Source organism: Triturus cristatus, chromosome 6 (assembly GCF_964204655.1).
Source record: "Triturus cristatus chromosome 6, aTriCri1.1, whole genome shotgun sequence".
NCBI classification, from domain to species: domain Eukaryota; kingdom Metazoa; phylum Chordata; class Amphibia; order Caudata; family Salamandridae; genus Triturus; species Triturus cristatus.
The window spans coordinates 1,217,407,398-1,217,419,738 of record NC_140589.1 but is presented as its reverse complement, the minus strand read 5'-3'; the positions used below and the strand labels follow the sequence as shown (position 1 = coordinate 1,217,419,738).

The following is a 12,341-nucleotide window of genomic DNA, read 5'->3' as shown; positions in this document are numbered from 1 at the left end:
GGAACGGAATTTACCGCCCATCCTTAGTATTGGTATCAGCCACCCACCGACCAACCTTCGAGCAAACAATCACGGAGAACACTGACCAAGGAAGAAAGACGAGCATGTTTCATCAACTCAAATAGCAGATATTCCCAAGGACAAGGATAAACACATTTTTTTTTTTAAAAGCAAAAATAAATTTAAAATTGTGAATGGATTAGCGTATAAAAATGATTCTCATCGCGTCATTTGTTGATTTTCAGAGACGTGCAGATAAGAAATGTGCAAAAACAGAATAAGGAGCAAATCTTTTTCTGGTCCATTGGGATCATATGTCATTGTTTCTAACATCTCTTTAACATAATGGGCTTTGGCGCCACCCTATTACTGTTTCACCTCATTCTATTGGCTATTTGGTGTATCATTCAGTCTTGCTGGAAATGCTTCCATAGGAACGTGACAGACTGAAAAGTGCCCTCAGTTGTCACACCATCACAATCAATTATTTATCTCTGATATGCATTCTATAAAGGGGAGACTCCTTTGCTATGGCAGAGGAGCGTCATGCCACTGCTTTTAAGCAGTGAGAAACATAAAATGACAATAACTTAGAGTTATTGTCATTTTATGTTTCGTGTCCTGCTGCTTTGCGGTGGGCGGGGCTGCTCTGCTCCTCGAGCAGGGCAGGGGAGAAGTGGTTTGCCCACTCCCAAGTGCACAATGACTGTTTGGTCGGCCATCTCGGGCCACCCAAACTTGTCATGCGCACTTCCCTGTTCTCAATGCAGGCTGCATTACAGCATGCATGGAGAACATGCCCACCCCTACAGCCCCTGGCTGAGTGCCGTGTCATGCACTCATACCAATCACAACTCTGCATTGCAGCGTTGTGATTGGCTTAGGGGAGGGAGCCTGACTGTCTGCTTCTTGTGGGAGGCAGGAGAGCAGGAGCAGAAAAGACGCGGGATCAGGCCTCAAGGTAAGTTTTTTTTAATTTTAATTTTCAAACCCGCGCGCAACATCCGGACCCCCCCCCAGCCCCCCGCCTGCTACCCGCGAGCCAAGTTAGCTGCGACTGATTCTATAAATAAAACAATCGATCCAGCATTGACAAAACTAATAGGACAGGCTTTATTGTTATAAACAGCATCTGTGAATACCTGTGTTTACATGTGCTGGAACATTAAAACCAGACCTATTGGATTTGTCAGTGCTTGTTTTCATTAGCCCTTGTTCAGTCAGTGTTGCAGAGAAGTATGGATTGATTGTTCACTTCCTTTTGAGCTACTCATGAAGTTGGCAAACTATAATAGTTGCTTTTCTGCAGGTACACCCTCAGTGATTCTGCTGTTATAACCTGGCGTTGGGAGAAGATACATTTATTGTTTATTCCAGACCATCAAACAGACATTCATTTAATGAATTACAAAGTTGCCACCCTATATTATCATTTATTTGTGGTACATACATGCATAACAATGTGTGTCGCTAGCCATTCTACAATTAGATACATTGAACACCACTTATTTAAAATGATTAACCATGATCAAACCTTCCAAACAATAAATTACTAAAAAAGGATTTGCACAAAATTGACATGTCATTTTCTGGAGACTTCAGTGTACCAAAACAATTAGTACATTTCATCAAAGAAGGTGTGCTTCGGAATTATTGAATTGCCCAGTTTATAACACTCCTGGTGATGGTTTAAATGTAGTGTGTTTGGTGAGGAATTGGCAACTATATTGTGTAAGGGGGAGATGCTTAGAGCTTTATGACAGGGGCAGTTAACTGGCTTTCATCAATCGTTGTATGTTGTTTCTCCACAGACTCAGTGCCAGTGCTTATATGCTGATTTATTTGGCCTACTTCACAGGATAGTAATTGACTTAGTAGTCATATGGAACACTCCCCTGGCTGTAACTTCAAGACTATGGTTCATAGTACCTCATGATTTCCCTGTGTCTTTGTTAACATTGTATACCTTGTGTGGTCACTCAGCCCACCTTCATTCTAGTTGGCAAACTGCTTACAGTTTTTGGTGGAAACAGATGGGAGACAATTTCAGAACCTCAAGCTGTTGCATGAAAGCTGTGCAAAAGTTGATTATCTAAAGGTCGTTGGAAATCAGAGGAAACTAAGGCAAGGTTGTTTTCCCACGTGCCTATATCCAGAGCCACTAAATAACCTTCTCCATTTTAATTTGTTGCCCTGTAATTTAGATAGTCGATTCAGTTAGGAATCTAAAGATTTTATGGATATTGATGAGTCTATGGAAGCACAAATTAAAACCATGGACGGAGATATCGTCTTAAAGTTACATAATCTAATCAGAATTCTTCCTCTGGTGACAACTGAATGTAAATCGCCTCTTGGAGACCTCGTAGATCATTCCTATCTCGATGATGTAAACTCCTTCTGGCTCAGATCACTGATCACTAGACATTACCAATCCTACAATGAAGATCATCTCACACAGGGCCTTCATGTTCCCAAACAGGTAATGGCTAAAGATATGAAAGTGGTACAAAATGTCTACCTGAAGAAGCTGTGCTTCACATTCAAGAAAGAAAGAACCATGTATGCTCTGGGACCTTGAGATCAGAATCCGCACTCTAACTAAGAAGTGTAATTTTTCCACTAAAGGTAGTTTTTATTGTTGCTTCCCCCATTCATTTGGAATATCCTTCCAGAGCAAATCAGGAGGAAAGAAAGTTAGTGTAGCCACTGCCCTTTCTTCCTGGCTAGAAAGTGCAGTGAGTAGAGTCTGAATATGCCTCTGAAAGTGTGACTTAAAAGTGTACTAAATCACTTGCTCAGTCTCTCACTCTCACTATTTTTCGTACCTTGTGTATATCTGGGCTCACATCTTCAATCGGTCAGAGGCCCCTAATGAATAATGCTTTGTGAACTTTACATTTAAAATATCATAGTATAATCTGGACAATCTGTTGAAAGCTTTTGTTTCTTATTTTATGTCTTCCAGCTTCAAAAGCTTCTCACTATGGATCCTATGAAAAGAATTACCTCAGAACAAGCTTTACAGGATTCGTACTTTCACGAGGACCCATTGCCTACACTGGAGTATGTATACTATCATTTTGTTTGAATGTGGGGGAGGGATGTACGTAAGGATTTGCATCATCACAAAGCTAATGACTCCTAAAATGGCAATTAATGTTTATTTCCCCATTAGGGATTGGTACATAACCTCTAGCCTAAGAAAGCACAGTGCATCTTACCAAACCCATCTTCTCATTGCCACCTGTTTAGAACATGTAGTAACACATTGCTATGAGGAAAGGCTCTTTGTTGTACCACATGCTTGTTGGTAGGTTTAGGATTTTATATCAACATCCAATCTATTGCTCACCAGGGGGCAAAACTACCCATTAAAGGGACAGAACTTGCAAAATCATACTCTGATATGCCTCAGAAGCAGCTCTGGTGCAAGGATTTTTGGAGCCCCATGCAATATAACACTTTGCGATGTGTGACCTCTCACTTTCATAAGAACAAGGCCATTTAAAGCCATTTGTTACTTCTGTGGCCCTGTAGTGGTGGCACTGTAAAAAAGCTGCAGACACAGTCTTTCTGTAGCACCGATCTTACCCAGAAGCCATTTCACCCTAGGGCTGTGCTGACAGTTTCTGCGCAATCATTCGTTTGACTACACATCAGTGTGACACAGCATTAGAGGGGTTATGTAGCTCATGTTTTCTTGTAGGCATTGAACATTTTCATGGCAGCCAGATACCAAAGTTGCACTATTACTCTAGTTTCCTTGAGCGTAGCAGGTGTCCTATAATGTCACCTTGGTTTTGTAGATGAGAACCTGACGACCTGTGTCAAGTAGGGTGTTGTTTTGCTTCTCCAGTAGTGGAAGTCAAAGAATATGGGGTATAGCCACAGTCCTCTGCTCGGGTATTGCTCCTCTCAGGCATCAGGCTGAAGAGCTGAAACTGGGTTCATCCAGAAAATGTGACCACAAAAAGAAGCCTTTCTGCTCTACTCAAAATTTTCCAAATCCAAACCAGATACATTCAGATGTACAATGACTGCTGTGGGGAGATGGGGAGAGCAGCACAGGGGAACATGAAGGGAATGAGAGGTAGCAACTCTAGCTGCCACAAAACCTAATGAAGCACACTAAAGCCTCAAGGGTTACACATGTAGAGGGGGACCCTAGGCGTAGGGTACCTCACGCATCATGTAGTCAAACACCACTCACACACAACTTTCATTTAGGGGATAGTTGGGGGGCAAGGCTGGCAGTCTACTTGGATTTTCACAGAGAACCAGCCAGTAGACAGACATCTGACTAGAGGAGTGATTAAAGGAGCCTTTACCCTACCCCTATAGATCAGTTGCCAGGAAGCATTTGTCATGACATTGCCTGATCGTGTGATGGGAAGTCACCCAGTATAGAAGGAGTGCCACATGGGATATACCTCATCAACCAACAGAATACAGCACTCTGTTGGAGCAACATCCCAATAGCCCACCTGCCACGATCCACCTGCCAGTGCACTCAAAGAAGATTCTCCTGCACAGGAAAGTATACCAGGTTAGTCCAATGTAAAGAACAGGAAGGTACATAATATCTGCACCAGGGACGCGTGACCCTGCACATGCTATGAGTTTTGGGATCTGTGCCAAGTCTGTGACACAGGGACATAGTTGATAAAATGTATATTTTGTTAACATTTCCAAATATGTACCTGCTATTGAAACGCCTAAGTATAGTGTTTTATGGGGAACAAAAATGCAAGATAGCAGGAATAGATTGAGAGAGTTCGAGTGCTAGAGGGAAAAGAATCAAAGGTATTTGGAATTACACCTACTTGCTCCTCCTGACTTGTTGATGAACACATTTATTTTTTCTGTTTAAGATTGTGTAAAGAATGCAGCATTACCTTGTTACTGTGCCCTATATGATCAGTTCTTTACCACATTTAAGACTTTTTAAATTGTTGTTTTGTTTCATATCTTATGATAAAGGTTGTCAGACCACAAAAAAATCATCTCTGGGAGTGAATCATATAACCAGCTTAGATTCAAATTACAGTATGCAAAACTTTTCACAAACCCAAGTAAAATTGCATCAACAAAATCCTGGCCAACTCCACCCACACCAAGGAACTTTTCAGTGACATTCAAGAATTCACCCACCCACGCAGCAAAACCACAGACATCACCCCATCCCAAGACCTCTGTGACAAGCTCGGGACCTATTTCCACCTCCAGATCAAAAACCTCTACGACAACTTAATCGACCATCCAGCAGGTGCCACAGATGGCCCCCCGCCCCCCCAGAAACACCATCCAGCCCACCATCTCCAACTGGACAACGAGCAAGGCCGAAGACACCGCCTCAACCATGTAAAGCATCCACTCGGGGGCCCCAACGACCCCAGCCCCCATCAAATCTACCACAGAGCCGCGGCTGCCATCGCACCTAAAACTACAACGCACCATCAATACCACCTTCAAAACAGGCATCTTCCCAGACGACTGGAAGCGCGCAGAAGTCAGACCTCAGCTCAAGAAGCCCATAGCTGACCCCACCGACCTCAAGAACTATCGGCCCATCTTGCTCCCCCCTTTCGCATCCAAAGTTGCAGAGAAAATACTCATTAGGAAACTGACACGATTCATTGAAGAGAACGCCATCCTCGACCCATCCCAATCCGGATTCAGAAGCAACCACAGCACATAGACCGCCCTACTCGCCGCCACAGATGACATCCGCACCCTCCTGGACCAAGGCTACTTCTCAGCCCTCATCCTACTCAACCTATCAGCAGCCTTCAACACCGTCTCCCACCGCTCTATAGTTGCCAGACTACACGATGCATGCATACAAACAACAGCCCTGGAGTGGATCCGATCATTCCTCACCGGAAGAAGCCAAAGTGTCAGACTCCCACCCTTCCTCTCCGACCCCATGAAAATCACCTGCAGAGGCCCCCCTTGCAGCCATCATCCGACAACACGGCCTCAACATTGTATCCTACGCTGACGACACCCAGCTCATCCTCTCCCTCACCAAAGACCCCACCACTGCCAAACTCAACTTCCGGCTGCCCTCGGAAGCCCACCTACCCCCTCCGATCACGCCCAGAACCTCAGCATCGTACTCGACTCATCACTCACCATGAACCGACAGGTCAACGCTGTCACCTCCAGCTGCCTCAACTCCCTCTGCATCCTCCGCAAGACCTTCAAGTGGATCCCACCTGAGTCAAGGAAGACAGTCACCCACGCACTCATCACCAGCAGACTGGACTATGGAAACGCACTCTACGCCGGCATCAACAAGTCCCTACTCCGCATACTCCAGGCAGTACAGAACACCACCGCCAGACTCGTCCTTGGCATCCCCCGACACAAACACATCAGTCAACACCTACGAAGTCTCCACTGGCTCCCCGTGGAGAAAAGAGTCACTTTCAAAATCCTCACTCACACCTACAAATGCCTACACAACAACGGACCCAAATACCTCAACAACAGAATCAACTTCCACGTATCCAAAAGAAACCTCTGATCTTCCAAACTCACACGGGCCGAAACCCCACACATCCATGGAGCCATAGCAGGCGGAAGATCCTTCTCTCACATTGCAGCCAAGACCTGGAATGGGCTGCCGGCAGACATCAGACGTGCCCCCTCCCTGAACACCTTCAGGAAGACGCTCAATACCTGGCTCTTCGGGTAAACAGATCTGTGGACCACCCCCCCCCTCAGCACCTTGAGACCCTCACGAGTGAGTAGCGCACTTACAATTCCCTGATTGATTGATTGATTGATGCATCAGGTGTTTTTTAATTTCTATTTTTAAGAGATTTCCCAAAACTTGCTGGGAAGGTTTACAACTAAACAAAAAGGCATTTCCTTCGGTTAAGCTTAGTCTTCACTCCAAGTTGGGTTTTGCTCTGTCCAAATGTTTTAGCAGGTTTTATGTACATTTTTCGAAAATCCAATGAAATAAAATGTGTTGTGAAGATCCTTCATTATCGAAACACCTTCGAGGAATTTTGTCATCTAGAATGGCATACACCAGTCTGACAAAATCAACTTAGTGAATTTACTTCCATAGGAAAAAGTTAGTTTAGTTTGCATTTTCACCACAGTCTACCTTTTTAAGGGTGTGGGTTCCCCCCACTTAAGCTCCTTAACCGCCATTCCTCCCATCGTTTCCTAAAGAGAACTCCAATATCCCCAACCCTCAATTTACCACCTCTTCTAGTGGGTGGTGAGGACCTCTTTGCTCTTCCTCTTATCTACTCCCCCATTCATCCGCTACCTCTCACATATCCCAAATTACTTTTGTTTCCTTTTTTTCTGTCTTCTTTCCGTTTTCCTCTGTCATTGTTTTCTGAGCCATGGCCCGCAATCTGACAATATCTTAAATCAATTGTCGAAAAAGTTTGAAATTTAAATCATTAACATGATTAATGGAGGATGCACTTAGATAGATTTAGAATATAAGCTTAAGAAAAAAAGAGGACTTCATTGGACTGACCACAGCTGCGTCCACTTCAGCTTCAGAAAAACCACGACCCACCACCACCCGCAACAGGTTCCTCGCCGGAGCTGGAGCAAGATCACCGCCGAGCAGCTCACCACCTCCCTCAGCCGGAACCCTCCCGCCAGCACAACGGACCCTAACAAAGCAGCCAGCAACCTCACACAGTGGCTGACCGCCTGCGCCGACGACCTCACACCACTGAAGAACCCTCCCTGCAGACCCGGCAGCAAGAAAGCCCCCTGGTTCACTGACAAACTCAAGGACTCCAAGAAAAACCTCCGCACCCTCCAGAAAGCCTGGCGCCACGACCAGACCACAGACAACATGACCGCCCTCAAGCACGCCACCCGCAGCCACCACCAGCTGATCCACACCACCAAGAAGACAGCATACAAAGAAAGACTGGACAACAACGCCCACAACAGCAAGGAACTATTCAGCATCATCAAGGAGCTCTCCAACCCCAGCGCCGAAAACGATGACATCACTCCCTCACAAGACCTCTGCGACTCTCTCGCCTCGTTCTTCCACCGCAAGATCGCCGACATACACAACAGCTTCGGCGCACCAACCACACACCCAACCGCTGCACCTACACCCTCCACCACCACCCTCTGCGCCTGGACCCCGGTCAGCACCGAAGACACCACCCGCACGATGAACACCATCCACTCCGGATCACCAACTGACCCCTGCCCCCACCACGTCTTCAACAAGGCCGACTCCATCATCGCACCCCGACTACGGGACATCATGAACACCTCCTTCCACACCGCCACCTTCCCGGAGAGCTGGAAGCACGCCGAGCTCAGCGCCCTCCTAAAGAAACCTACAGCAGACCCCACCGACCTCAAGAACTTCCGCCCCATCTCGCTCCTCCCTTTCCCTGCCAAAGTCATCGAGAAGACCGTCAACAGACAGCTCGCTGCCTTCCTCGAGACAAACGGATCCCTCGACCCATCGCAGTCCGGCTTTCGAGCCAACCACAGCACCGAGACCGCACTGATCGCAGCCACCGACGACATCAGATCCCTGCTCGACAACGGGGAAACAGCGGCCCTCATCCTCCTGGACCTCTCTGCAGCGTTCGACACTGTCTGCCATCGCACCCTAGTACAACGCCTCAGCAACATCGGGATCCAAGAGAAGGCACTGAAGTAGATCATCTCGTTCCTCGCCGGAAGAACTCAGAGAGTCCGTCTCCCCCCGTTCAGATCCGAGGCCACCGAAGTCATCTGCGGCGTACCACAAGGATCATCCCTCAGCCCAACCCTCTTCAACGTCTACATGAGCCCCCTCACAGCCATCGCACGCCAACACAACCTCAACATCATCTCCTACGTCGACGACACCCAGCTGATCCTCTCCCTCACCAACGACCCCGACACTGCCAGAACCAGCCTCCAGGAAGGGATGAAAGACGTCACCGAATGGATGAAGAACAGCCGCCTGAAATTGAACTCAGACAAGACGGAAGTCCTCATCCTGGGTTCATCGCCCTCCGCCTGGGACGATTCCTGGTGGCCACCTGCCCTGGGCACCACTCCCGAGCCAACGGACCACGCACGCAACCTGGGCTTCATCCTGGACTCCGCCCTCTCGATGCCCAGACAAGTCAATGCCGTCTCATCATCATGCTTCAACACCCTACGCATGCTCCGTAAGATCTTCCGATGGATCCCCACCGAAACCAGGAAGACGGTCACCCAGGCACTCGTCACCAGCCGACTGGACTACGGCAACACCCTCTACGCCAGAACCACAGCCAAACTTCAGAAAAGACTCCAACGCATCCAGAACGCCTCTGCTCGACTCGTCCTGGTCATCCCCCGACACAGCCACATCTCCGGCCACCTGAGAGACCTGCACTGGCTCCCCGTCAGCAAGAGGATCACGTTCAGACTCCTCACCCACGCACACAAGGCTCTCCACGACCTGGGCCCCAAGTACCTCAACAGCCGCCTGACCTTCTACACGCCCACCCGCCAGCTACGATCGACCAGCCTCGCCCTCGCCGCCGTACCACACATCCACAGAGCCACCACCGGAGGAAGATCCTTCTCCTACCTGGCAGCCAAGACCTGGAACTCCCTCCCCATCCAACTTCGGCTGACCAAGGACCATCTCTCCTTCAGGAAGCAACTCAAGACATGGCTCTTCGAGCAGTAACGGACCCCTCTCCCCCCAGCGCCTTGAGACCCTCCGGGTGAGTAGCGCGCTATACAAATGCTATGATTGATTGATTGAGGTTTCCGAGGGAAAGCAAGTATTTGATGTGTGATTGGGGATGCAAGAGTGTTTGTGGTGTCAGGTGTGCCTCGTAACAGTAAAAAGAATAATTGATGGACAACATGCAGAGCAATGTCATACATTCACCCCAGTACAGAGATCTGGGCCTAAATCCATCTTTTTATTTTGCTCCCCATGCCATTCCAGTTTGAACCCAGCCATATGCAAATCAGTCTTGACTCTGTGCCCAATTGGAACATTCCAGCCCGAACTGCCAGGCCAGGTCCTCCCTAGACTGGAAACAAGCATCCTAGGACTGGTTTTGGGGTTTCACCCCTCATTAGCCAAGATAGCTTGACTCCAGTGGCATGGAGAGCACGTAACAGCAGGCGCTTTATGAAACTTTGGTGCTTCCAGGCTGAAGTGCATGAGCCACTTCTCTTTTTTTTGCCACTTAATATTCATGGCCACCTTGCTCATTACAGCAACTGGAATCAGTGTGGAACTAGGGTATTATGCAACATAGTCAAGATTCCGTTATAGATGTTTATAAACATTTTAATTATTAAGCACTGGCTTCAATTAAACTGTGAATAAAAGTTGATTAAAGCCATCAAGTGGCATGCAGCCCTCTTTTCTGTAAGCTGCTATATTGTTCCTTTCCCACCATCTGCCTGAAAGGTTTTGTATTTAGTTACTGTCCCCATTTGGTGGTAAACACGGCATCCACATGTTTTCAGGGGCAGTTAGCCGCCCTGCCATGCCGCCCCCTGAGTTCTCATTGGAATAATTTAGGTTGGCACAAATTTCACAGTTGCTGCCAGAGACTTAGCTAGAGGCAGAGATGCTGGAAGAACATATTTCAATCGGTTGTTTTTAATAAATGTCAAATGCTCCTTCAGGCTGAAGGTCTTGTTTTGTTTACTTTTTGTGTTTTTCCAGTGTGTTTGCTGGTTGCCAGATCCCCTACCCCAAGCGAGAGTTCCTCAATGAAGATGAGCCAGAAGAGAAGGCTGACAAGGTAAGAAGAGAACATTTTCAGGCATATTCACACTTGTGATACTGTGAAGGCCCAGCCCTCAAATCCCCTACACCACATCTAAACAGTAAAAGCAATGCTTAAATGGCAAAAAATAAGTGCAGGGGCCAAAGTTTATTTTATGAGCCAAATCCAAAAGCTGCCTAGTCTTGATTCAGCCTGTTTCATCCACCACCTTACACTTCCGGTCTCTTGATCTTTCTCTTGCAGGTTCTTTTTTATCCATGCTTTCACGCTTAGCATTTTTCTTATCTTTCTCATACTTTTTCTTTCACCATTATCTCCTTTCTTCTACTTTGCTCTGGGTCGAAGTCTGATGATGGAACATGAGTCCTGGTCCCCAAATATAGGTGCCAAAGATCAACACCTGCAACCAAAGGCACAAATACAGCACTTTGTAATAGCAGTCACTGTTTAAAGAACAGTTTTCTATTATGCTGAAGCTGCACTGCCTCGAAAAAAGGACCTAATCCCCTATCACATTTTTACTTCCTTTTGTTCCTATTTATATATATTTTTTTAATTTTAATAAAATGAGTAACAGTCATAGGGCAATGCAAAGCTTTTTATTACACAGTTGCAGTATCTGTGAATAACCAGTGTTTGGTCAATTAGAACAGTTTGCAGAGTTTCCTCATTTTTCCTCAGAAGCAGCGGTGGCTCCTCCATGAGAGCGGAGGAGCATTACCCCGCCTGCAGCAGGCAAACACACAAAAATAAAATGTCGTAATAATGCCATTTTTTTTTGCCACGAACTCACGCTGTGTACAACGAGACTACGAGGAAGGTGGCGGGGCTAAATCCTGCTATTGCAGGATTACTGCTGTCCCTTTCAGTGCGAATGTCAGGTTGTCCGGCTTGCTACCTATGGCCAGCTCAACATGTGCACTGTAGACGCAGCCTGCTGGCACAGGTCTCCGTCCTCAAAGTGAGCGCTGGGTTAGCCCGCTCCTACTAATCCTGGAGCTGCTCTCACACTGATGAGAGCAGCTCCGGGATTGGCTTGATTCGCGTTCTACTGAGCAGGAAGGAAGTCCTTCCATTCCTGCTTGTGGAACGCTGGGGAGAAGTGAGGCATTAATGGTGAATTTGGCAACATCGTGCCTCACCATATTTTTTAAGCGGTAGTCACCACTGCACAGAAGTGCCTGTTTACTCCTGAGAAGTGCCAGTACTCTCCCATGAAATGTATTGCAGCAGTGCTGAGAAGTGCAAGTAGTCTCCCTTTTACAGTAAAGAAGTTCAGGTACTTAATACTGGACAGTATATGCCCATTTAAAGCACTGTCTATCATGCTTAGCTTTTCCTCGCGAGTGACTCGGTATAAATAACACTTTCATTAAGATGATTGTGAAAGCCCTGATTTTCGTGTGAAGGCACTCTTCATGCCAAACTGCAGGTATTTGTCATGTTGTTCGTAGTTTTAGCAACAATTGTGCATACTTCGTGAGGAAAAGCTGAGAAACTTTGCACCCCTGAATGAGCAGACATAATCACGTTTGCTTGAATCACGTAATTCATTAAAAAATTACTTACCACACAGATACGTCTCCATCT

At 46.8% G+C, this 12,341-nt stretch overlaps 1 protein-coding gene across 4 annotated transcripts in view; it reads left to right on the top strand.

The window, feature by feature from the left end:
- The window catches only part of CDK19 (cyclin dependent kinase 19), a 1,761,913-nt gene that overhangs the window by 1,656,420 nt on the left and 93,152 nt on the right, over positions 1-12,341 (top strand). For all 4 annotated transcript variants that reach the window (XM_085612130.1, XM_085612131.1, XM_085612128.1 and 1 more), the window contains 2 exons: positions 2,969-3,066; positions 10,688-10,766. In XM_085612130.1, the coding sequence (XP_085468256.1) occupies positions 2,969-3,066; positions 10,688-10,766 (177 nt within the window). The remainder of the gene's footprint in view (positions 1-2,968; positions 3,067-10,687; positions 10,767-12,341) is intronic.